General features: G+C 43.0%; 1 protein-coding gene across 1 annotated transcript in view; it reads right to left on the bottom strand.

The window, feature by feature from the left end:
- The window catches only part of reck (reversion-inducing-cysteine-rich protein with kazal motifs), a 74,574-nt gene extending 48,640 nt beyond the window's left edge, over nucleotides 1-25,934 (bottom strand). Inside the window, 1 exon segment of the mRNA XM_037756567.1 lies at nucleotides 25,666-25,934. Coding sequence (XP_037612495.1) covers nucleotides 25,666-25,738 — 73 coding nt within the window. The 5' untranslated portion in view covers nucleotides 25,739-25,934.
- Nucleotides 25,935-27,955: the final 2,021 nt, after the last annotated feature.

Raw genomic sequence — 27,955 nt, 5'->3', positions numbered from 1 at the left:
CCAAAGTGCCAGGGACCCAACGGTGTTTTACTTTTGGCGATTGCATTCAAGCTTCAAAAATCATTAAAAGTGGTGTTCATGTGTGGAGATTATCCTGCTGAACAAAACGTGTCAGTATCATAAACGTGTGTTTGCCACAGAGCTGATTTTCTGCAATAATCCAAAACCCAATGGAACAATCCCATTGGCTGTTAGTGGAGGGAACCACGGCGATGCCAACTTCCTGGTTGGCCTACAAAAATATTCCAGGAGCACTCTACTGAGAGGCTGAAACCTCCCAAGTGATACAGACAGGATGTGTTTCCACACGTGGACATGGTCTACGTATGGCTTTTTAATCTACTAATGTAAAACTGAAGTGTAAAAGTTATATACACTGCAGTTATTTCAAACAAAGGGTTTGAAATGAATCTAGTTGAGAGAGTAATGAGTAGGGCCTTAAATTCTTCTGTATGTCTGTCCTTATTTGGAGCTCTCTCTTCCACCAGCCAGCAGCTCCTCTGTTACACTCTCCCAAACGGACCACTGCTGGCAGCCATTATGAGACTTGAAGGAGAGTGAGTTTACTTGACAGGTCTGACACAGGCCGATGAGAACCATAGCACCCGCTTATCAGTATGCTCGTGTGTGTGTGTGTGTAAGCAACCCCTCCGGTGGTGTGTCTTCAGCTGCCTGACGCAGGAGTATCTGGCTTCCATCACTGGGTCTGTTACACTCATCTATGATGCTCGACAGAGGAGCTTCCACAATGTGTGTGTGTGTGTGTGTGTGACAGAGCATGTGAGCTGAGTGGAGCATGAGCAGGAGGATTTTGAATGGAGCACAGAGTGGATTTTAAAAAGAAAGTTGCAGCGCTGCCTTATCTCCCACTCCAATTTCTCTCCGGTACCTACTGCCTGATGCATGCCCAAGCCCGACCCAGCATTCGAATCTGCACATCGTGTGATCCAAACATTTCCAATATCTCCAGTATTGTAAAGTCCAAATGAAGTCAACATTCATTGAAAAAAGATAGATGTAATCATTTCCAAATATTCTGTTTCAGTCCATATTTGCTGGAGTTTAGCCTTTCAAAAACAAAATTTTCACTGCAGTCAAAAAACTTTTGGGTGACATTCAAACCTTTGAAAATCAATCGGGAAACTAATCCCGTGTCCCTCGTAGACGGTAACAAGAGGTAGAACAGAAGAAGTTGAAACATGTCTCCAAACTTCATACTTTAAACAAACCGCTAACAGTAATAACGCCATGCTGAAGAGGTTACTGTGTAGTTGGTTGCACCAACAATAAATTGTCAACGCTGATCTCTGATCTGTTCCCCTGCCACGTCCTAAAAAAGATCTAATAGAGAAGCTTCATGGTTCCAAGCTATAGACTAGACCAGCATGGCTTTATGGTTCCAAGCTATAGACTAGACCAGCATGGCTTTATGGCTCCAAGCTATAGACTAGACCAACATGGCTTTATGGCTCCAAGCTATAGACTAGACCAGCATGGCTTTATGGCTCCAAGCTATAGACCAGACCAGTATGGCTTTATGGTTCCAAGATATAGACCAGACCAGCATGGCTTTATGGTTCCAAGATATAGACCAGACCAGCATGGCTTTATGGCTCCAAGCTATAGACCAGACCAGTATGTCTTTATGGCTCCAAGCTATAGACCAGACCAGCATGGCTTCATGGCTCCAAGCTATAGACCAGATCAGCATGGCGTCCTCTCTGAGGCTGTGCTCCCTTTTGGAGGAAAGAAACTCTCCGTCTCAGGAGAGGAAATGATGAAGAAGGCTGTTGTGTAGCGGGTTAAATGAGGCTTTAGCACTGAGATCTGGAGGACTCATACGATACGTGAAATTATTCACTGTCAGTTGTGCCTTAAATTGGCTGAAATGATTGCGGGGTGGGGCAGTGACTAGCGTGGGGAGGTCGGCGAGCTAGGCTGGCAGTAATACAGTCATACATTAACGTTATAGCAGCATCAGACTGTCGTCTCCAGCTTAAATCTCAGCGTATAGATCAAACTGTTGGTTATTAACATGTTGGTTATTTACAGACAACACTCAGCCTTAACGGGATTCAATCAGATATGTAGAAAAGTCTGGATGAGCCCCTGTGTTGGACGGGGGAAGGACTGAAGGGACATGAAGGCGATCAACCTCAATTTATTAAGGTATTGCGATGGCTAAGGTTCAGGATGGCAAAATAGATGATTAGACATGTGTATAAAAGAAACTTTTTATATACAAGAGATAGAATGTATGCTAGCGGCATGGCTCTGATGGCAATGTAGGTCAACCACATTGGTTCAGAATGAAATACAGTAAGTCAACAGTTACTGGACGATTGGTTCACGGTCCCCAGAGCAGGAATCCTTCTGACTTGATGGGGATGTCGTAAGCTTTTCAGGTGTTTGATCATAAACCAAAGTATTGGAAAAATTAAAATAATGACCTGATGGTGGCGCTAAGACGAAAAGCCTGAAAAATCACCTAAGTTATTAAAGTTATTCACCTCTGGGAACCAAGAATATCTGCAAAGAATTACATGACATCCCATAAAATAGTTGTTGAGAAGGTTAAATGTGTCAACCTGCTGGTGGCCCTAGAGTTAAAGTCAGCAATATGGATGTCTATTCCAAGCCATGGCAATCCATATCACAGTTGTATTTCAATCTGGACCAAAGTGGTGGACCGACCAGCCATAGAGCCATGCTGCTAGTAGGGCTGGAAATACACTTTTCTTGACTCTATTATGCTGATTTTGTTCATCTCTCCACGACCTTTCTGGCCTAAATGAACCGAGAACAAATGAAGTCTCGTTCCCTCCCCCTCCATCTCTCTCTCTCTCACACACACACACACACACACACACACACACACACGCACACACACACACACACACACACACACACACACACACACACAGAAACAGCTTTTCCAAACATTGGCAGGTGACATAATAATTTGAGGGAGGGGGAGGGATGATGGAGGCTATTCAGTCATGTAACAGTATGAGGCCCCCAGGCTGGCTGCTAAGAGCGCTGGCCCCATTTCTGGCTCAGCATACACACAACAGGAACAAAAAACTCCCCCCTTAGCTGCATTGTTCCATTCAGTCTGTGGAGTGAAGTACAGTGTGGTCAGCCCCATCACGTCAACTGTTGAACTTCATTCAGACATCCAAATGACACTTTATACTTCTGTATACGGCTGCCTACAACAACCTGTGTGGACACTGAAGAGCACAGGGGTGTTCCTCATCAGTGAGGACTGGAGGAATGTTGGATTGAAAGATGTGCAACTGCAATGTGAATATTACTATGTTGACAGAGTGTCTACATTTGGAAGACTAAATGGGTTCAAAAAGGACTATTTGCTTTTCTTAAGCTTTTCTCATGGCTTATCAGTTATGTTGGGTCAAGAAATACAAGCAGACAGGATCATAATTCAGATCATGTTGTATGTGATCATGCAGATCATACATACAACAAACCCCAGGTCAGACTTATTTGGAAGAGGAAATGAAGGCGAATGGTATCACCTGTTTCTTGTAAACCTCCATCACAATTTACACACCGACTGCCTAGGTCAGCTTTGACCTGCGGTGCCGTAGTCATCCTAGGTCAGCTTTGACCTGCGGTACCGTAGTCACCCTAGGTCAGCTTTGACCTGCGGTACCGTAGTCACCGTAGGTCAGCTTTGACCTGCGGTACCGTAGTCACCCTAGGTCAGCTTTGACCTGCGGTACCGTAGTCACCCTAGGTCAGCTTTGACCTGCGGTACCGTAGTCACCGTAGGTCAGCTTTGACCTGCGGTACCATAGTCACCCTAGGTCAGCTTTGACCTGCGGTACCGTAGTCAACGTAGGTCAGCTTTGACCTGCGGTACCGTAGTCACCCTAGGTCAGCTTTGACCTGCGGTACCGCAGTCACCCTCGGTCAGCTTTGACCTGCGGTACCGTAGTCACCGTAGGTCAGCCTTGACCTGCGGTACCGTAGTCACCGTAGGTCAGCTTTGACCTGCGGTACCGTAGTCACCCTAGGTCAGCTTTGACCTACGGTACCTTAGCCACCCTAGATCAGCTTTGACCTACGGTGCCGTAGTCAACGTAGGTCAGCTTTGACCTGCGGTACCGTAGCCACCCTAGGTCAGCTTTGACCTAGGGTGCCGTAGTCACCCTAGGTCAGCTTTGACCTGCGGTACCGTAGCCACCCTAGATCAGCTTTGACCTACGGTGCCGTAGTCACCCTAGGTCAGCTTTGACCTGCGGTATTGTAGTCACCATAGGTCAGCTTTGACCTGCGGTGTCGTAGTCACCCTAGGTCAGCTTTGACCTACGGTGCCGTAGTCACCCTAGGTCAGCTTTGACCTGCGGTACCGTAGCCACCCTAGATCAGCTTTGACCTGCGGTGCCGTAGTCACCCTAGGTCAGCTTTGACCTGCGGTATTGTAGTCACCGTAGGTCAGCTTTGACCTGCGGTGTCGTAGTCACCCTAGGTCAGCTTTGACCTACGGTGCCGTAGTCCAGCTTTGACCTAGGGTGTCGTAGTCACCCTAGGTCAGCTTTGACCTACGGTACCGTAGTCACCATAGGTCAGCTTTACAGGTAGTTAAGGTTAGCACCTACAATTTCATAGCACCCAACACCTTTATCCATGATAAAATACTTGCTTAATTAAATTGCTGACGCAGAACAAAAAAAAGTCGAAATATGGCAAAAAAGTTTTTACACTTTTTTGAAAAGTTGGTCTGTTGATAAAGAGAAAAGGAGCAATGGAAACAGACTTAATGTACATGAGGCATGATGAAAGCATCAGATCTGTGAGGATGAGGAGACTGTAACCTTCCTCACATTTAAAGCCTTTGCACATCAAGTCTGTATTTTTGGTATGCGTTTTTCCATCAGAAACTTTGCACATTGAGTTTGACATGTTTTATTATTCTCTTTGTTGCGAAAATTCACAATACAAGTGAATTAATGACGTGGGTGAGATAGTGCTAGTCCCAAACGGAGCTAATGAATGAATGACATTAGCAAGAAGCTATCGTTTAGCTGCATAGAAAACAGTCACCGCTGTCACATCATTCCTGATTCTAAGCTGTTCTGCAACCACCTGACGCAATCTATCTTTAAATTCTGCGTCTCTGTATTCTTCTATTTCTTTATGGTAAAGTGCTTTGTGCTGGGAGACGTGAATCACTTTGAATGATGACGTTTGCACAGACGGTGGCTCTGAGTGGTCAAACAACCTCTTTTGGCTTTTGACAGAATGTGAAAAAAAATGTAACCTGGTCCGAAAATTTTAATGACGAACGAAAGTTTCAGAGTCGGTGTGTAAATGTGATTGACACAACGTGTATTTATTTTTAAATGTGCGACAATTTTGGACGAAAAACACAGATTTGGTGAGCAAAGGCCTTAGTAGATGAAATAAAAGTATATATGGCATATTTCCATAAAGGAGCTCTTCTACAGCAGACGACTGGAGAATTAGTACCACCAGTGTCCCAAATGAGCTTCTTCTCACCGGCCAAGGGGACAAGCCTTCTGAGATTTACACGCCAAGCAGAAAATCTGCATTTGGCGGTTGGTTGTCTTGATGCATCCGATAATATTCCCATACCAGTAAGCATGCTTTCATTTGCATTTTCTTTTGCTAATTTTCTGAAAATTCTGTTGAAATTTGTGCAACATTTGGATGGAAACTTGACCCGTGAGAGAACCGAAAACTCTTCTTCTTTCATATCATTAGTTTCCTACCCAGCAGTGTCACGACGCCCTCTCACGCACCAGGCGACAAATATCACACAAGAATTTCTGAAAGGAACATTTACGTATCTGAATGACAACAAGCCATCACTTTAACAGATAAATGAAGCAACAGATGTTGCATGATTTATGTATGAAATGAGCTTTTGAAACCTGAACTATCCAAGTACACAGGGTCTGAAATGAACACCCGCCAAACGCCATATGCAGGTAGATTTTCCGTTTGGCGAGTAAGTCTTAGAAGGCTCTCCGCCACACTGGCGGATAAACATCTGTACCAAAATAGTTCCATTACTCGTGTGGAAATAACTGAACTGAACAAACTGATCAGAGATCCTTTATTGATTTGTTCTGGAAGAGGATTCACTCGGTGGGGTGGGGGGGCGGGGGGGGGAGGAGGAGAACTGAACTGAACTGAACAAACTGAATTTCTATCTTTTGTTGCTTATTGCTAAATCTCTGAAAAGTGGTGTTTTGTTTTATTGAACTCTGGACTCTATATTTCCGGTGAATATTATTGGGACTTGCATTTGACCATCTTACACTTAACCCCCCAGATCCACTTAGTTTGAACCAATCCAACAGCATCCAATCAAGTTTCAGGAGAAAACCATGAAGAAACTACCGTTACGTTACTGAGCACCAGTTTGGATCCAGTTACCTGCTGTTAAAATGACGTTCCATTTGGTGAAGAGCACATATGGTTGGTCGAGGACTTGAGACCTGAGTTGGGACTTGAGTGCACAGACTTGAGACTTACAAAACAATTGACTTGGTCCCGGCTTCTGGTAGCCTTTACCCGGTTGAAATGTCAGGAAGGTATACAAAATAGATACCATCCAAGCCCAGTATTCCAGGATTGAATGATTAATCGTCAATACATTTCTTTTTTTTTTTGCTTTAAATTTTGCTCTGGTATCTTCTCTACGTTTGTTTTCAACATAATACCGTATTATCTCAAATGAAATGTACTGAAACAAATGGAAATTGACACAAAAAGGCAATTTATTATTTTGGCTGGTGGTTTTTTCTTCTACCAGTCATCTTGGCCGGTGGGTCAAAAAGTTAATTTCGGACAGTGTAAAGTACATCTGTCAACATACAAACACAGCTTATCCCCAGAGATAAAGGAAAGTGTCAGCATGAGGTCTGAGATCTCTCCAGGGGGAGCATGGGGTTCCAACTAGGGGGGTTACTCAAAAACACTAGGGGGGTAAATTGTGTCTTTTGTGTCTGTGTTCAAAGTCCCACCTGCAAATTCACATTAGCAGGGATTTAGTTTCAGCACCTGATGGTCAAATACCAGACATCAGTCACACCGTTATCTGCATGCATCAGTGCCACGTCTGTGAAGACATGTTACGAATTCAAAACAACATCACATCACAAACCAAACACCATCAAAGAGACAGAAGAGAGAAACAAGCAGCAAAAAGAGGCATCTTCAGACTGCATGGGAATTCCACAAGAAACCCCAATCTGAATTGTCAGTGGTGACACGGATGTGGTGAAGATGTGGTGTAAACTGGTGTAAACCGCGCCAGCTGGTGACCATCTATGAGCCAAAGAGAAATTCGGGGTGACGATTGCATGCAATCCCAAGTGGACAGCTTGAGTACGGGTGTGAATGCACTCAAGACGTATTAAGGACACGTGTGTCTTAAGGACCGCCTACTCAAACATCCTCAACAGCTCGAGCGGGCTGAGGGTTGCGTTGCCATGACAAACACTTTATACTCCCACATTGTCAACCACAGCGCATAACAGCTTCACTCATACCGTTCTGACCTTCACAATAAAGCCCTAGACATAGACCTGCATCGAGAGGCAAACCTCAACAACATATTAGGCCCTATATATAGCTATATAGCTTAATAGCTTGTTCTGACATCCGCCCCGCCCCCCCCCGCTCTGATCCCCGTCTCTCTGAAGCTCTGTATGCCGCTGCAGCACAGGTATCCAGCAGGAAGGTATCAAGGGAGTAAAGTAAAAGACAAAACACAAATCCATTATCCCGTGATCTGACCCGCATGTTCTTTGTTTTACCCCAGAAGCAAACCCAGAAATAAAATGAAAACCAAATACCAACTGTGTATCATTTAGCAGGACTCTGCCCTGGATGTGATTCTAACTGCCTTGTGGGCAAACGTGTTTTGGACATGTTGAATCCATCTCCATACATATTCTGTTACTTATTGATGGAAAAGTGAAATCCAGAAGAAGCTGCACACAATTTAAACTCAGTCACATCATGAACAATTAAAAAAAAAGAAATTGCTACTTGACAACAGCTGTGATTTACAGCACACATTTACAGTCAACCACAGTCTAATTGATTTAGTAAACCGAACAGTGAACGGCTCATTATTAACATTCCAAAATCACCATCCACGGCCAAGTTTGGCGTTCCCTGTCTGCTGATTCCACCGCCATAAAAAATAAAGAGCAGAACATGATGATACCGATACTCGTTAACCGATTATTAACCGACACCATTAGTGCATTTCATGCTTAGGTGCTATTTTTAGTGCCTAACAAGCCGCCCAGCGACGAAAAGCTGATGCTCAAACTGATTAAATCCATCATTTATGACCAGCTGCTGTGAGCTGAGTCCCACAGTTCACCTGTCCAGGAGAGTTAGCAGCCACCATGCTGCGTGTATTGACCCAGTAAGTCTACACCGCACCATTTAGTTCAGCTGCGAGGTTGCCAGCTGTTTGTCTGCCCGGCGTAACATTAGCAAGTGTCCGGTCGAGAGACAGAGCGTGTATCTGTGACGGCGGTGTACTCTTGTCCACCCGGCTTAACTTTAGTGAGTGTCCGATAGATCACGTGTGTGTGGCGGCGGTGAGTGTGGGGCTGTCGGTGGTGTTATAGCTGTGAACGTAGCAGTGCAGTATGTGTACTAGGGATGTTAATAATGAACCGTTTAACCGTTAACCGACATTAAGCATTTTAACCAATTAACGCTATCGGTTAAATGGTTAAAAGAAATGTTAGTAATTAATTAAAAAGATAGAAAAGCACCATTTCAACTACGACAAACAATCTGGAAATAGCAGCCACGCTCACGACTGTGAGCCAGCTGCTGGGACGATAAGGAGAGGAATTTCAGTGCACCCCCCTTCTATTTATCTGTAACATTACTCTGGATTTCCTGCCAGCCTGTTCCATTGGTGTGTAGTGTATGTATGAGTGGAAGGAAGGACTGGACATCGCAGTGTGGCTCGCCACTCTTTTTCAAGACATTTGCAGGTTTCAGAAAGCACTACATTAAGATGACTTTTTGTTCATTTCATTCATTCAACGCTTTTCCCTGATTGAACAGCCAAGGTGTTCATATATGTATAAATGGGCTGGATGTTCTGGCAGTGTATGAAAGACACAGCAGGAAATAAACTGCAGCATATTAATCAAAGAGAAGAGATATTTCTCAATAAGAGACTGGAGAGAGCCCCCAATCATTCACAACCACACAGATATACAATAATAAGCTTGTTTTAAAGAATTGTGAATATTCAGTTTTAATACCTGGTTTCATTCTCCCCTTAACTACAGTAAAACTCATGAATTTGACCAGCAGTGTAGGACATTTAAAACCTATTGAGGGACAACTTTTGCCCTTTATTTAGCTCTTAATAGCCCTTAGCCTGCATTAGTTTTAGGACTGTCAAAGTGAACTCAACGCGGGCTCAGTTTTAAAGCTAGAGTATCATATGAAACTAGAAAACCTCAGGAATCCATCGGTACCAACAAGGTCATACTAGCTCGTCACAAAGGAGATTAAATAACGCTCCAAACTTGCTCTACATTTGAACATTGTCTAACATTGTGCCTTGACCTCTGACCTCCAGATCAGTGAATGTAAATGGGTTCTATGGGTACCCACGAGTCTCCCCTTTACAGACATGCCCACTTTATGATAATCACATGCAGTTTGGGGACAAGTCATAGTCAAGTCAGCACACTGACACACTGACAGCTGTTGTTGCCTGTTGGGCTGCAGTTTGCCATGTTATGATTGGAGCATATTGTTTTATGCTAAATGCAGTACCTGTGAGGGTTTCTGGACAATATCTGTCATTGTTTTGTGTTGTTAATTGATTTACAATAATAATTATATACATACATTTGCATAAAGCAGCATATTTGTCCACTCCCATGTTGATAAGAGGATTAAATACTTGACAAATCTCCCTTTAAGGTACATTTTGAAGAGATAATAAAAATGTGTGATTAATTTGCGATTAACTATGGACAATCATGCGATTAATCGGGATTCAATATTTTAATTGATCGACAGTCCTAATTAGTTTAAACCGACAAGACCTAGCTTTAAGAGCTGATGTTTTTAGATGATATTGTCCTAACCTGGTGCAGACTCTTAAATACAACTGTGATTTATTTAAATTGCCTTTTCAGATGGTTCTGTGAATCAAACCATCTGACAGGATCAGGTAATCTCCAACCTCCGTCAAAGTGTCAGAAAAGACCATCCTCTCTCTTTTTCTCCGGCTCCACTCAAAAAACGTGTGTAACGACGAGCTAGTCAGACTTGTAAGACGTCCTATGGAGTTCAAGTGCCATAGAGCCATCTCCAGTTCCATCCCCGCCCATGGAGTATACCTGCCGAATCCAACTCCCTCTCCCCGTTGTGATTTCCTGGCTATCGGCGACCTGGCTAACACAGCAAAGCACACTTACTTGTTCTGTTGTTGTCTGCAAGGACCAACAGAATCTCCTTCCTGTACTCCCCATCATCTGAGGATGTGTAGACCCAGTGGATTACACGTATTCAGACCTTAAATGTCCCCACAACAACTGAAAAACTCTCTCTCAACGAGGGTCAGCACACAGCAGGATTCACTTCAAAACCGAAGCTAAAGGATGGATCGATACCGATCGATACTGTCTGTGACTCAACTCGGAAGCTGTAAGTTTTGTCATTTTTATCTTGTTTTACTGTTAATTTTGAAACAAAAAAAAACAATGAACTGTTTGACATTATTGTCATTACCAGCCAGACAGAGCAATGAGACGGAGTAGCAGCACACAGACAGCCAGGGCAGCCATGTTAACATTTAACACCACTCCCCATGCAGAGGACCCGTTCTAATGACATGAAGTTACAGATTTCATCTTTAAGATGTTGCTAGAGGCAAATAAAACATTGACTTCTTCAATGATTCCGTTGAACAGATGAACAACGGTGACGTGTGTTAGTGTGTGTAGTAACACACACACAGCCACACATGCACAGAGCAGAGAAGCCTCTTGTATGCTACCGCCCTCCTTCCTGCATTCCTCAGAGCCGCTGCAGACTCCGTGGGGGAAGAGTTTAATGGATGGAGGTCAAAGGTCACTTCCTGTGCATTGATTCATTGAGATTTGCCATAAGGAGCTGAGCATTAAAGGATCACCAGAGCATGTTTGGTAGAAAACTGATTTTCTTTTCTCCTATGCATTGTCATTTATCATGTAAAAAGAAATGTGAAATGTCGGTGAAATGTCAGGAAGATATGAAGGTATGAAAAAATAGATACTGCCCAAGCTTACAAGAGGAATGACATTTGGATTTGATAGTAATCCCTATCATACAAAAGTGTAAGAAATGAGAGTAAACTGAGTCAAGATGGACCTATTTGGTAACATGTGATACAATGAAAACCTTTTGTGCTTCTATAAAGTTTCCTTCATCCTCTCTGACAGCGTTCAGTGAGACACACTGATGCATGGAACAATTATGTGTCCTGATACAGAACTAATATCGTGTGCCAGACGCCTCAAACTGACATCTCATCTGTGAGAGAGACAGGCCGACGTCCTGCTCTGTTTCATTACTCTCCTGTGATGGACTTAAATATGGCTTCTACAGGACTCAGCGGCCTTGTTTGAGGATCTGTTTCTGTGTGGTTGCCAGTATCCCAAATTCACTTATTGACTCAACAGCCAAAAAATGGATTCACCTATGTATATATGAATTTTTTTACGATTTTTAAATAGATTTTTTTTTAATGCTAGAATTGATATATTTGCTTCATTTGAGTCTATGGCGAGGTAGAAGGAAGATACCGCTTTTATTGTTGTAGTCTGAGTACCGTGACATCATATCCGTTCCGTCCCAAAACAAACCGGAGCCGGCTGCCGCGAGCCAAAAAAAGAAAAAGTATAAAACGTTGGAGGGTCAGCGTGGATACGGGACCTGCACCCTCACATGTTCAATCCAGCGTGGTAAACACTACACATCCAGTAAAGGATGGAAACACTTTGGGTTTCACACATTGACAGGAAAAGCAGAGCTAGACAGAGCAGAGCTAAAGCTGCATGCTAACTCTGTCACGGACAAACAACGTTATGGTATGGCGGTAACGTGGCGGTGGAGTCGGCCGTCGCTCTCATCTCCGTGGTCAAATGGGCCGACGCTACGACTGTAGAGCGCCCATATACTGACATTTGTGTTCTCTGCATTGAAACGGCCCCGATGGAGCTGACCATCGATGGATAAAGAGAACGGAGCTGACGGGAGAGCTAGAGACCACCTTGGAGAAGTTAGAGGAAGTAGACATGTGGGACTACGTCCGCTTTTCAAAATAAGGTGTTAACAAAGGGAACTGTATATACAAAATACATCTATGGAAATAAGATTGATGGATTATATACACCAGAAGTATAAAACATTACATGTCCCTTATAAATTAAAAATAAAATACAACTAATCTGTGAGGGAAATGTCTTTATTCTATGATTTTTTTGTTTAGTTAATAATGGCAGGACATCTCTGGCTACATACATGATGGAAATCAAACGTTTTTTACTGTATTCATTTAGGTATTTTCCTAAATCTTCCTATATACTTCCTAGAAGTGTATGATTCTGCTTTTTCCCATGGTCTAGTGGTGAACAAGTTAACAAAAATCGCAGTAAATCCTAACATCAAATCGCAATACATATCGAATCGGGAGATGGTCCCAGCCCTGTCACATATACATTTGTTTCATTACATTTCACTGAGATAATCAGGTATTATGTTGAATACATACTTTAAGAAGAGGCCAGAGCAAAATTTGAAACAAAATAATTTTGCAATATGAAATGCAACCATCCACCACGACAGGACGGAAACAAGACTCCAGTGAGATGCTAGTCTAGCGGAGAAGCCGATGTCACGTATGAAAAAAAAAAGTGCCGCAAAACTAGGAGTGCTTGAGACGGTCAGTGTCACGGCACTGTTTAGACCCGCTTAAAAACACTTGTGTGTGTGTGTCAAACTCCGACACAGAGAGCAAAGGGTAGAAGCAGCGCGCCCGTAAATGACACTACAACGCGGTAGAGACTCTCAGCTTCCCAGATTTACTCACCAAACGAAAAATCTGCCCGGTGCATATGGCGCTTGGTGGGTGTTCATTTGGGACCCTGGTGTGTGCATGTGTATTGTGGATCTCAAATATAATATGAAGTGGCTGCGTTACATCAGCGCCTCAGCTAGGATTGTTAAAATCTGACCACTTTCCGTAAGAGGCGGCTATAAAAAGCTTTGGACATAGTTGGCAACCCTCACACTGTTGGGTGTTGGCCACTATTTCACAAACTACTAAATGTTGAGAGGCAAAAAAAACACAGTGGCCATTAGCTAGTTCATCAAGGACTCAGCGTAGCGCCATCGCTCAGCTGATGTTTCTCTTCCAACACTGACACAGAATTTGCAGTCTTGTAAACCATGCTTTTAAATTAGGGCTGTCAATTGATTAAAATAGTTAATCAATTGTAATTGTATCTATTCAAAATGTGCCCTACAGTTATAAAAAAATACCTCTTATCATCATCGGAGTGGACAAATATGCTGCTTTCTGCAAATGTATGTATATATTTATTATTGTAAATCAATTAACAACACAAAATAATGACAGATATTGTCCAGAAACCCTCACAGGTACTGCATTTAGCATCAAACAATATGCTCCAATCATAACATGTCAAACTGCAGCATATCTTTAACATCTTTGTACTATTATGTTTTATGATATAATGTACTGTATGTAATGCATAATGATAGATGGTGGGGTAAAATAAAACATTGCCAGGTGAAGTTACTGAAGTGAAAAAAGATAAAAATGCTCAGTTTAAAATGGTGATGGGGTAGTTTATGATAGAATTAGGATTCTCAATCGATTAAAATATGTAATCGCGATTAATCGCATGATTGTCCATAGTTAATCACCATTAATCGTAAATTAATCACCAGTTTTTTGCCTGTTCTAAATGTACCTTTAAGGGAGATCTGTCAAGTATTTAATCCTCTTATCAACATGGGAGTGGGCAAATATGCTGCTTTATGCAAATGTATGTATATATTTATTATTAGAAATCAATGAACAACACAAAACAATGACAGATATTGTCCAGAAACCCTCACAGGTACTGCATTTAGCATAAAACAATATGCTCAAATCATAACATGGCAAACTGCAGCCCAACAGGCAACAACAGCTGTCAGTGTGTCAGTGTGCTGACTTGACTATGACTTGCCCCAAACTGCATGTGATTATCATAAAGTGGGCATGTCTGTAAAGGGGAGACTCGTGGGTACCCATAGAACCCATTTACATTCACTGATCTGGAGGTCAGAGGTCAAGGGACCCCTTTGAAAATGGCCGTGTCAGTTTTTCCTCGCCAAAATTTAGCCTAAATTGGGAGCTAAGTTTGGAAGCTAGTATGACGTGGTTGGTACAAATGGATTAGGTTTTCTAGTTTCATATGATGCCACTATTTTCATCTGCATCTCAGTATCTGGTATCATCCATCACTTTCTGGTGTGTATATATGGTTATGTAAGGAGCCTGAGTGACCAGTCACATGCTGACCAGATGTAAACTAGGTAACATACAGACACACACACACCAGCCACACATCCACGAAACCTCCGGAACGCTTGAATCCTATCAGAGAAAGAACAGACGTCAAACACACACACACACACACACACACACACACACACCTCCAGATGGTAGAGTATGTCCTGCCCCTTCATTTCATATTCAATTAGCAGAATCAAAGGAGGATGCAGACCCGACCTACTGTATCCTGTGTGTGTAATGGGAAATGACATAATGAGGGGCATATGGCCACATAGAGGGTGAGAACAGAGGAGGAGGGGTGGGGGGGCTGATAGGAAAATTGTTCCAACGTTTCAGCTACATTCAGTCAACTGTTTAAATGCGAGTGCATCTCTATCAGTTGACAGGTGAGAGGGGAGCCAAGTTCTGTCAGAGTGTCGCCTTATGCCCGGTTCAGACTACACGATATCAGCCCGATATCAGCCCGACACGGCCGTCAGAGGGTGTCGACTTATCCATCTGCATCCAGTTGCACTCCCGCTTTCGCTTCTCCCTGTGAATTATATTTTTATTCTTTCCTTGGGGGGCCTCGTGGGCCCCTTTACATGGTCGGGTCCGGGGTGCTTGAGCCCCGGTAAGCCCGTATATTGAGACGGCAGTGCCGGGAGAGTTTGTATTGTCGGAACAGTGGCCCGGCGTGTAGTCTGTCATGTGTCGCGGCCGAGTCACGACAAGAATGTATGACTCTCAATCGTCTAATCTGACATAGTGACCATCGTAACTGTCAAACATATTGTGTAGTCTGAGCCTGGCATTACTCCCAACGGTGATTCTTCATTTTTAATAAAGGGAAGTGTTTGGGCACATTTTGAATTTTATAATTAATAATTAACTTTGTAAGACAAATTTCTTTGGACATAACTTTAGCAAAGTGGAGCACTGAAGCAAAGAACGTACAGTATATCGATAAGAAGTGAAAGCAAATTGTTCGTTCCACTGCAACATCAACAGCAGAACTTCCGCCATTTTGGATTGAAGCGACAACCGGACGCCAGTAAAACATCCACCTACAAAGTGACATACAAAAGTAAAACAATATTATTTCTATTCTATTGTCATATATGTAATGTTTCTACTGAAATGGCCTGTATTGAACAATGGAAATATCATAAATATGCATATTACTTTAACTATTTACTTACTTATTTGTTTATTAATTAAACTTCCCAGAGGAGCATAAAGTGAGCGATGGACACAGAGGGTCCAATAGACCACAGACCATGGATGTAGAAGAGGGTCCAATAGACCACAGACCATGGATGTAGAAGAGGGTCCAATAGACCACAGACCATGGATGCAGAAGAGGGTCCAATATACCACAGACCATGGATGTGGAAGAGGGCCCAGTAGACCACAGACCATGGATGTAGAAGAGGGTCCAATAGACCACAGACCATGGATGTAGAAGAGGGTCCAGTAGACCACAGACCATGGATGTAGAAGAGGGTCCAATAGACCACAGACCATGGATGTAGAAGAGGGTCCAATAGACCACAGACCATGGATGTAGAAGAGGGTCCAATAGACCACAGACCATGGATGTAGAACAGGGTCCAGTAGACCACAGACCATGGATGTAGAAGAGGCCCCAGTAGACCACAGACCATGGATGTCGAAGATGGTCCAATAGACCACAGACCATGGATGTAGAAAAGGGTCCAGTAGACCACAGACCATGGATGTAGAAGAGGACCCTCTTCTACATCCATGGTCTGTGGTCTACTGGTCCAGGCGTGGTCTGCTGGACCAGGCGGGTCTTCCATTTGTGCTCATTTCATTTGTGACTCGCTCACAACCTCAGCAAATGTTTCTAGCGGCGTACGTCTAAAAGAAACTCACGCTCGTGAACTTTGGTTCCGCATTACGTGCATCAATCCACATAGCGAGTATTCTGCGTGCGGCCGCATGCACCGGACCCCCCAAACAAGGACCTGAACCCTCAGCGGCTCCAGTGCAGCTGCTAAATGACCAACAGCTCTATGACTTTAACTGTGTGAATGTGAAGCGATTGTTGCTGGAAAAGAGCACAGCTTCTAACTGGATAAACAACGGTTACAGAATAGGGTGAGACAGACAGACGGACAGACAGACTGAGGTTGTTAAATAGGAGGCTGGAATGGAAGAAAGAGAGAGAAAAGAGCGTCCGATGAAACACTCTGCTAACACTAACTTGCATCCTCCAGTCAGACACTCAACGGTGCTTCAGGAACTTCTTTGTACAGCAACAACATGCACTCCAGCTTCTGACTGATGTGTCACTTTGCCATTACATCAGACTGATTGGAGCTCACTCAATAACTAGATTAGGACTGCACGATATTGGAAAAAACTGACATTGCAATAATTTTTTTTTCAGTGATATACTGTGTATGGCATTATGAAAAAATACAGCAATATTCACCCTAAATTGTGTAGGCTACATTTTAAAGTTAAATACATCAATCTGGTGCACTTTGAGAGCAAAATTAAAATGCTTTAAACACATTGGTTGTATAGATATGAATGGCAATAATTAGGGGTGGAACGGTTCACAAAATTCGGTTCATATCACGGTTTTGGGGTCACGGTTTTCGGTTCAGTTCGGTACATTTATGTTACAGCGTGGAGGTCAATTTCTGATTTCAACATGCTTTTCATTTATTTGGCAAAATAAGTTAACAAATGTTTGCCTTAACAAAAGTATGGCTTCCATAAGGAACATAAACTATCCTTCATTGACAAATCTTAACTGAAAGAATAGGTCTTCTACAGTCTTTAGTGCAAACAGCTTTGTTATTTTCATATAAATATGATGAAATTATAACTAAGGCCATACATTGAAGCATAAGCTCAACCAGAACTATGCTAAAAAACTTAGAGCTTTTTATCTCCCACTCATTCAACAGTGGCTCATCGGTCATAATTCTTACTATAACAGTTAAGACCCTCAAATACTGACATATTGTCAATAAGAAAACATTAATTACAAAAATAAAATCACAAATGTCTGTAATGTAAATGTAATGTTCCAGCTTAAGGCTGTTGGTCAATCCTCAACTGATGCTAGTTTCTACAGGGCAGGCACAACAGACTAACATTCACACGTGAAGGCTCACGCTTTGACCATCTGCTTTAATTCTGTATAGTTTATGATGGAGTGTGTTCGTATATGCAGCGATAAACACTCTTATAGCATTAGATATTATTAATTCTGTATTGTTTATGATGGAGTGAGGTCGTATATGCAGCGATAAACACTCTTATAGCATTAGATATTATTAATTCTGTATTGTTTATGATGGAGTGAGGTCGTATATGCAGCGATAAACACTCTTATAGCATTAGATATTATTAATTCTGTATTGTTTATGATGGAATGAGGTCGTATATGCAGTGATAAACACTCTTATAGCATTAGATATTATTAATTCTGTATTGTTTATGATGGAGTGTGGTCGTATATGCAGCGATAAACACTCTTATAGCATTAGATATTATTAATTCTGTATTGTTTATGATGGAGTGTGGTCGTATATGCAGCGATAAACACTCTTATAGCATTAAATATTATTAATTCTGTATTGTTTATGATGGAGTGTGGTCGTATATGCAGCAATGAACACTCCTATAGCATCAGATACTACTTTGTCACGGTGTGGACCTGCAGTGGGAGGCTGTCTGAACGCTGCAGGGGAACGGACTCTCCGTCCAGTCTGCTTTTGTTTCGCTCCGCTGATTGACACATTCGGGTGATGCCGTCGTAATTAAATGTTTCAAGTGTCCACATATAAACCCGACTTCAGTTGAACAGTGTCGGCGTACAGTTTGACACAAATCGTTGTCAGTTTAGCTCGATTATCATTTCTGGTGCGATGCCAAAACTTTCCGGGTAAAACTCACGCTTCAGAGTTTCTGTTCCGCGCGTACGAGTAGTAGACATAAACAGCTGTTTGGATAACGGCGAACCGAAAGAGTGTTACGGACCGAACCGAAGGTCCTGAACGGAACGGTTCGGGTCAAATATGGCTCAGCAAAAAGTCACAACCACAAAGCAGGTAAACAAGACGGGATACGTGTTTCCAGACGGGTCGGGTGGGTTGCTACTATAATGGCACACTTGGAGGAAATGTGCACGGCGAGGGCCAACCAGCACCAGGGAGAGGGTCCTCCCACACCCAACGACCGTCTCTGACCTGCAGAGTTGAATCCTCGAGCAGACGCCAACACTGGATTAGTCGTGAAAAATGAGAACTGTGCGAGTTTCACTTTTGTATCAAGCAGCAAAATATACTGGAAAAACAAAGTTCGGAAACTTGTGTTTGGTGGATTATTTCTCTGTTGTTACAATGCTAATTGTCATTGTATTTTACATGGTTGTAAAGCCTGTTTATTTACCTTCACAATGATGTCCAACTTGTAAGGATCATGCATTTGTGGGATGAGCAGCACAGCTGATTATGTGGGTAGCGCCCAAGAAAAATGTTCCAAAATGCTCTGCCAATGGTAAACAGTGTATTCTCATAAGGCTACCAGGAAACCTGCAATGACTGCCCTTCACCGTCAGGCCCATTTGCGCTGGTGTCGACAACACAGACAATGGAACCTGAACATGTGGGGGAATGTCATGTTCAGCGATGAGTCCAGGTTCTGTCTATGAAAGTTGGATGGCAGGGTCAAAGTATGGAGACGACGTGGAGAATGCTATGCTGATTGTTGAACCGATCGAGTAACAGCTTTTGGTGGGGGCAGTGTCATGGTGTGGGGCGGCATCTCCCTCACTGGCAAAACAAGGCTTGTCATCATTGAAGGCCATCTCAATGCAGTGAGATGTCGGGATGAGATTCTGCAGCCAGTGGCGATCCCATATCTCCACAATCTGGGACCTAACTTCATCCTCCAAGATGACAACGCTCACCCCCACAGAGCCAGGGTTATCACAGACTACCTCCACAATGTGGGAGTAGAGAGAATGGAACGGCCTGCCAAGAGTCCACACCTCAACCCAATTCAACACTTTTAGGATCAGCTTGGGCGTGCTGTACGTGTTAGAGTGACCAACACAACCACACTGGCTGACCTGCAACCAATCCTGGTTGAGGAATGGAACGCCATCCCACAGCAACGTGTGACCAGGTTGGTGACCAGCATGAGGAGGAGGTGCAAGGCTGTTGTGGCTGCGTATGGATCTTCCACCGCTACTGAGGCTCCTGACGGTGTATTAAAGGAATAAAGTGTAAAATTGTCAATATGTCTTGTTTGTTCCTAGTTACTGATAGAGAGTTCAATCATCCAATCCACCAAACAACCTAAAACAAGAGTCAACACCAACAGGAGAATACACTGTTTACCATTGACGGAGCATTTTGGCAAATTTTTCTTGGGCGCTCCCCACATAATCAGCTGTGCTGCTCATCCCACAAATGCATGATCCCTACAAGTTGGACATCATTGTGAAGGTAAATAAACAGGCTTTCCAACGATGTAAAATACAATGACCATTAGCATTGTAACAACAGAGAAATAATCCACCAAACACAAGTTTCCAAACTTTGTTTTTCCAGTTTAGTTGTAGCACGACGTGTTTGAGTTCATTCGACGACATTGCACGTCCCTGCGATGTGACTAATATTGCGCATGCGCACATTTCAATGTTGATGCTGAAACGTGTACGTACAGTATACTGCGCAGCCCTAAACTAGATCATCTAAAACATACAACACATGCCCCAAACCATACCATCCTATCATTTCTACAAACAGAAACTCAGGTGTATATTGGAATTATTGGAAATGCAGTACAACAAAAACAATATGGATCAACAATCAACTGACACAATACATCCTCTGTGGTTCTGTTTGGACCTGCCTTCTGTCAGTAACAACCCAGTCAAGCCAACTGTAGCCCATTCAAATGAAATGGAAAACAAAGTTTGATTGTATAAAAGTACAGCTTAATTGCATTTCTTCCTGGAGTGCTCCTGGGAAAGAATAATTCATTTTGAGGGGAGAATGAAGAGATAAATATAACAAATACGGTATGTGTAACATGATAAAGACACTGGAAGAACACTTTCAGGAAATGAGCAGAAAATGTAATTATCCTGGAATAGTCCTTTACTTATTTCTAACTAAATGAAGAGCTACACAGCCAACAATTCAGAGAACATTAAACATCTTGACTGTTGCAGTCTGACATCCAAATACAGTTGGGCTTTTGTCATTAGGGAATATTTTGTGAAAGGTTCAATGGTGGAAGAAGTAGTCACTCATTTACTTAAAGCTAGGGTTGGTAATGTTGAGAAACAAGAGTACGCTAGATTTTTAAAAAAAAAAACAACAGCCCAGTGTTGCCAACTCTTTACCAATGAAAGTAGCTAGCAGCTCCAAAAGTCCCTAAATCTAGAGAGAAAGTCACCAAGTCAGCAACACTGACAGTCAGTCCCTTCAGGCCTCCCCGCAAAGACACTCCCCCAAAATGATCATTATGAACGTGAACAACCAACATGGCTACTGTTAGTACTCACAGCTGTCAAGCTAGCAGCTGGTGGAAGACTCCAACCCTACCTTTAAATAATCAGGTAGCTCAGTTTCAAGTAAAAGTGCTGAATGTACTTGTGGTACAAATGGTGAAAGTCCTCATGCACACACCAGGACTTAAAATGCAGAAATTCCGTGGAGGAATCAGTTTCTTCCATTGGAATAGAGGATCTGCTCGAGGTGGCAAAATGAAGCTATGCCAATGTTCCATAGCGTTCTATAGCTTTGGTGAAAAGCAAGCCATCTTGACAGAGCTGTCCTTTGAGGGGATGGAGACCCAGAGAGACCAAAACAGAGCAGGAGCTATCATACTGTAGCGTATTATCTGGGTTCCACCAGTCACTTTAATGGAACCTCCTCTGTCTCAGTAACAACTGTTTTACAAAAGAGGAATGATATCACACAGTTAGGAGACAGGAGTCGATGGTGGGACTCACCATTAACCATGGACAATCATGAGATTATAAATATTTTAATATTTTAATTGATTGACAGCCCTAACATCGTCCCTTAACCTCTGACCTCGAGATATGTGAATGAAAACACACTGACAGCTGTTGTTGCCTGGTGGGCTGCAGTTTGCCATGTTATGATTGGAGCATATTGTTTTATGCTAAATGCAGTACCTGTGAGGGTTTCTGGACAATATCTGTCATTGTTTTGTGTTGCTAATTGATTTACAATAATAAATATATACATATATTTGCATAAAGCAGCATATTTGTCCACTCCCATGTTGATAAGAGTATTAAATACTTGACAAATCTTCCTTTAAGGTACATTTTGGTTAATTTGCGATTAATTGAGATTAATTATGGACAATCATGCGATTAATCACAAATAAATATTTTAATTAGGGCTGTGAAAGTTAACGCGATAATAACGCAATTTAAGATTTTTAGGTTGATAAAAAAGTTTGGAAACTTGTGTTTGGTGGATTATTTCTCTGTTGTTACAATGCTAATGGTCATTGTATTTTACATGGTTGGAAAGCCTGTTTATTTACCTTCACAATGATGTCCAACTTGTAAGGATCATGCATTTGTGGGATGAGCAGCACAGCTGATTATGTGGGTAGCGCCCAAGAAAAATGTTCCAAAATGCTCCGTCAATGGTAAACAGTGTATTCTCCTGTTGGTATTGACTCTTGTTTTGAGTTGTTTGGTGGATTGGATGATTGAACTCTCTTTCAGTAACAAGGAACAAACAAGACATATTGGCTATTTTACACTTTATTCATTTAATACACCATCAGGAGCCTCAGCCTCAGATCCATACGCAGCCACAACAGCCTTGCACCTCCTCCTCATGCTGGTCACCAACCTGGTCACACGTTGCTGTGGGATGGCGTTCCATTCCTCAACCAGGATTGGTTGCAGGTCAGCCAGTGTGGTTGTGTTGGTCACTCTAACACGTACAGCACGCCCAAGCTGATCCTAAAAGTGTTGAATTGGGTTGAGGTGTGGACTCTTGGCAGGCCGTTCCAGTCTCTCTACTCCCACATTGTGGAGGTAGTCTGTGATAACCCTGGCTCTGTGGGGGTGAGCGTTGTCATCTTGGAGGATGAAGTTAGGTCCCAGATTGTGGAGATATGGGATCGCCACTGGCTGCAGAATCTCATCCCGATATCTCCCTGCATTGAGATGGCCTTCAATGATGACAAGCCTTGTTTTGCCAGTGAGGGAGATGCCGCCCCACACCATGACACAGCCTCCACCAAAAGCTGTTACTCCATCGGTGCAACAATCAGCATAGCGTTCTCCGCGTCGTCTCCATACTTTGACCCTGCCATCCAACTTTGGCAGACAGAACCTGGACTCATCACTGAACATGACATTCCCCCACATGTTCAGGTTCCATTGTCTGTGTTGTCGACACCAGCGCAAACGGGCCTGACGGTGAAGGGCATTCATTGCAGGCTTCCTGGTAGCCTTATGAGAATACACTGTTTACCATTGGCAGAGCATTTTGGAACATTTTTCTTGGGCGCTACCCACATAATCAGCTGTGCTGCTCATCCCACATCATCATGCATGATCCTTACAAGTTGGACATCATTGTGAAGGTAAATAAACAGGCTTTCCAACCATGTAAAATACAATGACCATTAGCATTGTAACAACAGAGAAATAATCCACCAAACACAAGTTTCCAAACTTTCTTTTCCCAGTATATATATACACGATATGTCACATGTTCACCGGGTGTATTTCTCTTTCTTTATATTTAGCCTTGACAAAACACTAGCAATGGGTTGCTGGTTGGAAAAAACATTATATTTCATAGTAAATTCAAATATCACTAGCCTATACTGTACCAAGAAAAAATCAATTCTCTGTGCTGCACTTTAATCTTGTGTTCACAAAACTATAATTAGGTTTGTGGAACTCAGGCCGATGCCTGCTCACAGTGGACATGGAAAGAAAAGGGGCTGCCGTTCCCTCCCCTCCCGTACTCCCCTCCTCCTCTTCTCCTCCCCTCCTCTTCTCCTCCCTTCAGCCTCCTCCCCTCTTCTTCTCCTCCCCTCCTCTTCTCCTTCTGCTTTGAGGAGTCAAATTGGTTCCAGATGCATTCTCTCACGGCTAGCCTCCATAACCGAATCACAACATGAAAGAAATGAAGGAGAGAAGTTTCACAAAACTCAGTAGAGAACTATGGAATGTATGGAATTCATACACCAAATAAGTGAAGAAGAGGAAGAAGCCATTATCTTCCTGAGGGCACAACCAGCTGATCACTCTCCCACACAGTGCTATTTATTACACCTTTTGGGGATTTTCTGAGACCTTAGTTATGGTCACAAGCCTCTGGGAGACAATGTGCACCCCAAATGAGGATCTGAAAGAGCTGCGTTTCTTTCATGTTCCTGGCAGATGTGTCAGAAAAAAAGTAGTGGTGTTCAGCCAGAGCAAATCCACATCCTGCACCCATGTGGACTGGACTTCAAAGAGCTCCCCAGCAGCATTTAGAACCCGGAGAGTCCATGGAGCTCCCCTGTGATAAAGGAGGCTAGGATACACAACGGACAAAATGATATTAAAGAGGGACAACAGCTGGAGGTCTCTTGAGAGCACGTCTCCTCCAAATGGCTCCGAAATGTGGCAACAAAGTGTGAAATGGCAGCTCCATGTTGACTCACACAATTAACAAGTGAAAGCAAATGTCCAGGCCACTTGTCCTACAGCACCAACACACACACACAGAGACACCTCTCTCTGTGTGTGTGTTGTCAGACTACCTTAACAAGTCCCAGAGAATGAATTAGCACCTTGAAAAGCTAACAGAGACACATTCTCACTTCTATTAGCGGCCAGACTCAAAACACCAGTCACTTTTACTTCCTGTAGTCTCCTCTCTCACCTAAGACAACTAGTGGGACATGATGGAGGACTAGCTCCACACATGTGGCCTATAGCCGAGATAATCTAATCCTCCTATCAGTACCTGGGATTAGTCTACCAGAGTTGAACACTCCAGCTCTCAGAGAGCATGATGTGGGAATAATGAGGTTTTTAAGAAGTGCGTGTTTTTAAGGCATGGGATGGATGCCGAATTACAGAATGGGTCCTACTGATTATTAAAATATCTTAATAATCCAACAGAAGCTGTGTGTAATAACCAAGCAGCAGGAAAAGTGCTAAATTGTTCATGTAACGGTCCCTTTTCCCTTTTCCTCCCTATCCGCTTCCTGTCTGTCTGTCTGTCACAAAACCAGCTCAACTATCCAGCGATACTTTCTAAACTCTGAGCCTCCAGGAGCCCAGCGGGGACACCGTGTGTTATGTCCCTCATAGTAGTCATTAACCCCTCAGGGCTGTCCTCAGAGACCTCCACCCGGGACGCTAACGGACCCGTCTGTCTGCGGAGCGTCGTTCCTCCCAGACAGACCAGCGTCCAGCTAACAGTCCACCTAATAACGGACTAACTCTCCATATTGTCGCTTTGCTTTCAGCAAACGTACAAACCTAAAAAGCACCACTATAAAGACATTATCAAATATGCAGCCTTTAATTCGGCGTGTATTAAATACACTAAACGTGATTAAATTCAGACTTTTACAGTAGTTTCCCCCGTTATTCCCCCGGTCATCACCCACGGTGGGCGGCAGCTAGCGCCGTGAACTACACATAGAAACCGACAGGCTTTACCGGACAAAAACTGTACCGGCTGTTGGACATTTTGTTCACCCGAATTTACCAAATGACCTTGATGATTCAGAAGACATGTTACTGAGCAGTCTGCGAGGTGTTCAGCTCCACTAAGGAGTGATGGAAAGTCACATGAGAGATTAGTGAATGGACTTCAGCGGGATGTTCCAGCAGCTGTCAGTGGATCAACAAGTTAGACCCGACCTGCAGATGGCTTTACACTCCGATTAAACACTCTGCTGTCGCTTTCAGCACGTTTACCGATGCATTAGAGACGCAGGAGGACATGTGGACATAAGATGTGGACATAAGATGTGGACATAATGACAGACAGACTCACCCTGAGCTCGGAGCAGCGGGCAGTGGAAGTAGACTGCGAGGAAGAAACTGATTATCTGGAAACACACACGCATCTTATTGAAATCCTAAAGTGCATCGTGGACAAGAAGACATAGAAAACACTGGTGCTGGGACATGCTCCATGAATCCCTGTTAACTCTCTCTCTGTTAACTCTCTCTCTCTCTCTCTCTCTCTCTCTCTAACTCTCTCTCTCTCTCTGTCCGGTTGGACCGTAGAGGACATGCGCAGAAGGAGCCGGTTAACGGGACCATCCTTCAAGGCTTTCTGGAGATATCCTAACAGTCCTTAATGTAGTCTTCTTATAGGTACATTCACCCAGATGTTGGGGCATTAAACACCATAAAGAGACTACTTTTATGAAAATAGTAGATAATAAGTTTTGTAATTGTAACTCTCTCCTCCCAGGCCTCCCAAACAAAACTGACTACAATATGTCAAAAACAGAGCCGCCCCGGATCCTCACCAGAACTCACATCACAGCCCATCAGCCCAGTCCTCCGCTGCCTTCACTGGCTCCCAATAAACCATCAGATCATCTTCAAGATGCTCCTCCTGGTCTTCAAGGCAATAAACTGTACCGGAGCTCCTCAGCCCACTAGGATTTTATGGTATTTTTAGTTGTTTTTAACTTATGCCAGGAAGTAATTTGTCCTATTTTGACGCTTTTAATCGTATGTTTCTAGTGTAAATTGTCTTAACGTTGTCTGTGATTTTTTTTCCCTCGTTGTGAAGCGCCTTGAGATTTCATTGTGTTTTAAAATGTGCTATACAAATTAAATTAAATTCATTGTAATGGTGGATGTTTGCCTCGTTATTCACTTGGCCTACTGCATGTAAAGTGTGACACTCTTATATATGATGTCTTGTCACCCTGTTATTAGCAACATAATGCATATCTAACCAGAGCATCTTTACATCTAGGACAGGGGTCAGCTACCTGTGGCTCCAGAGCCACACGCGGCTCTTTAGCTCCTCTCCAGTGGCTTTGACAAAAACAATATATGGAAATGAATAACGGTTATTTTTTAACATCATTGTTGTAGGCCTAAAGTGTTTCTTACATTCTCCAATTGTGAAAAAAATATGAAGCCTATACACCGAATACCAATCATCATTTCAACCAACTCAAATGTGCATCGTACCGTCTTCGGGCGGGCGCCTTATCCTATCAATTTGCTGAATCTTAATAGCTTTATAGTCTAGCTATGGATTCCAAATCCCAAACAAGAAAAGTCTTTGAGTAATTTAATTAGTGCGTGGAAAGATTTGACAACACAAAAAGTAATATTGAGAGACATTTTCAGAACAGGCGCACTGCATTTGCTGAATAGCCAGCAGGAGCTTCCATCCAGATCTCCTGAGAGGTTTCGTCAGTGTCCTGCCTCTCATTTGGACTTGGGTCCTCACTGCATTAGACTTAACGGGCTGTGTTACCCTCATTATGAGGCTCAAATATGTTTTGCGGCTCCAGACAGAGTTCTTTCATTTTTTTTTCCAAAATATTGCTATTTCCATTGTAAAGGTGTCTGACCTCTGGCCTAGGACATAGGCTATTTACCAACCTCCAGACCTCAAACATAGGCAAGAATGAGAGTTTCTCAGACTTTGTTTCCTGCATTCTGGTGACTTTTAAAGAAGTACTACACTGTACACTGCAACAGCACTTTTGTTAAATAGGCCTACTTTTAATTTGACTTTTAATTCACAGAAAAGAAAAGTGACATGAACTTGTGTGAATCTCTGGTATCAACTAATATTCATCAGTCTTCATTCATTCATGTTTTTCCCCTGCTTGAGTATTTCTTTCTCTTAGTATTCTCCATTTCTCTCTCCTTCTCTCACTGAAGGCCCTTTCAGACACAATGTGGCGACACCACTGCGCGGCTTGCTCCACGCCAAGGCGACTTTGCTGTGATGTGCGGCGAACGCAGCTCAAACTGCGTCGCGAGCAGATCTCTTCCACCTATGAAAAGACATAGGTGTAGCTCAAAAGTCAGGAGAAATGCTGGAGAACTGTGAGCCTGGGAGGAAACCTGGAGAGGGCGATGAAACTAAACCATTAAGAACCTCAGTGTGTTTCTGTTCAGGCTCTTAAAGCACTAAAATAATGGTCTCAGCTAGATATATTGAACAAGTTCAAAGTGATTTGAAACACCAGACAGGACATGATTAGTTTAGTATTTATTTAACGGAAACCATGATCTCTCACTAACCTGAACCAAAGTGCAAAGTGAACTCTGTTGCCTAAACCTAACCACACACCAGACTC

Source organism: Sebastes umbrosus, chromosome 21, assembly GCF_015220745.1.
Source record: "Sebastes umbrosus isolate fSebUmb1 chromosome 21, fSebUmb1.pri, whole genome shotgun sequence".
NCBI lineage: Eukaryota > Metazoa > Chordata > Actinopteri > Perciformes > Sebastidae > Sebastes > Sebastes umbrosus.
This window is presented reverse-complemented; position numbering and strand designations above follow the sequence as displayed.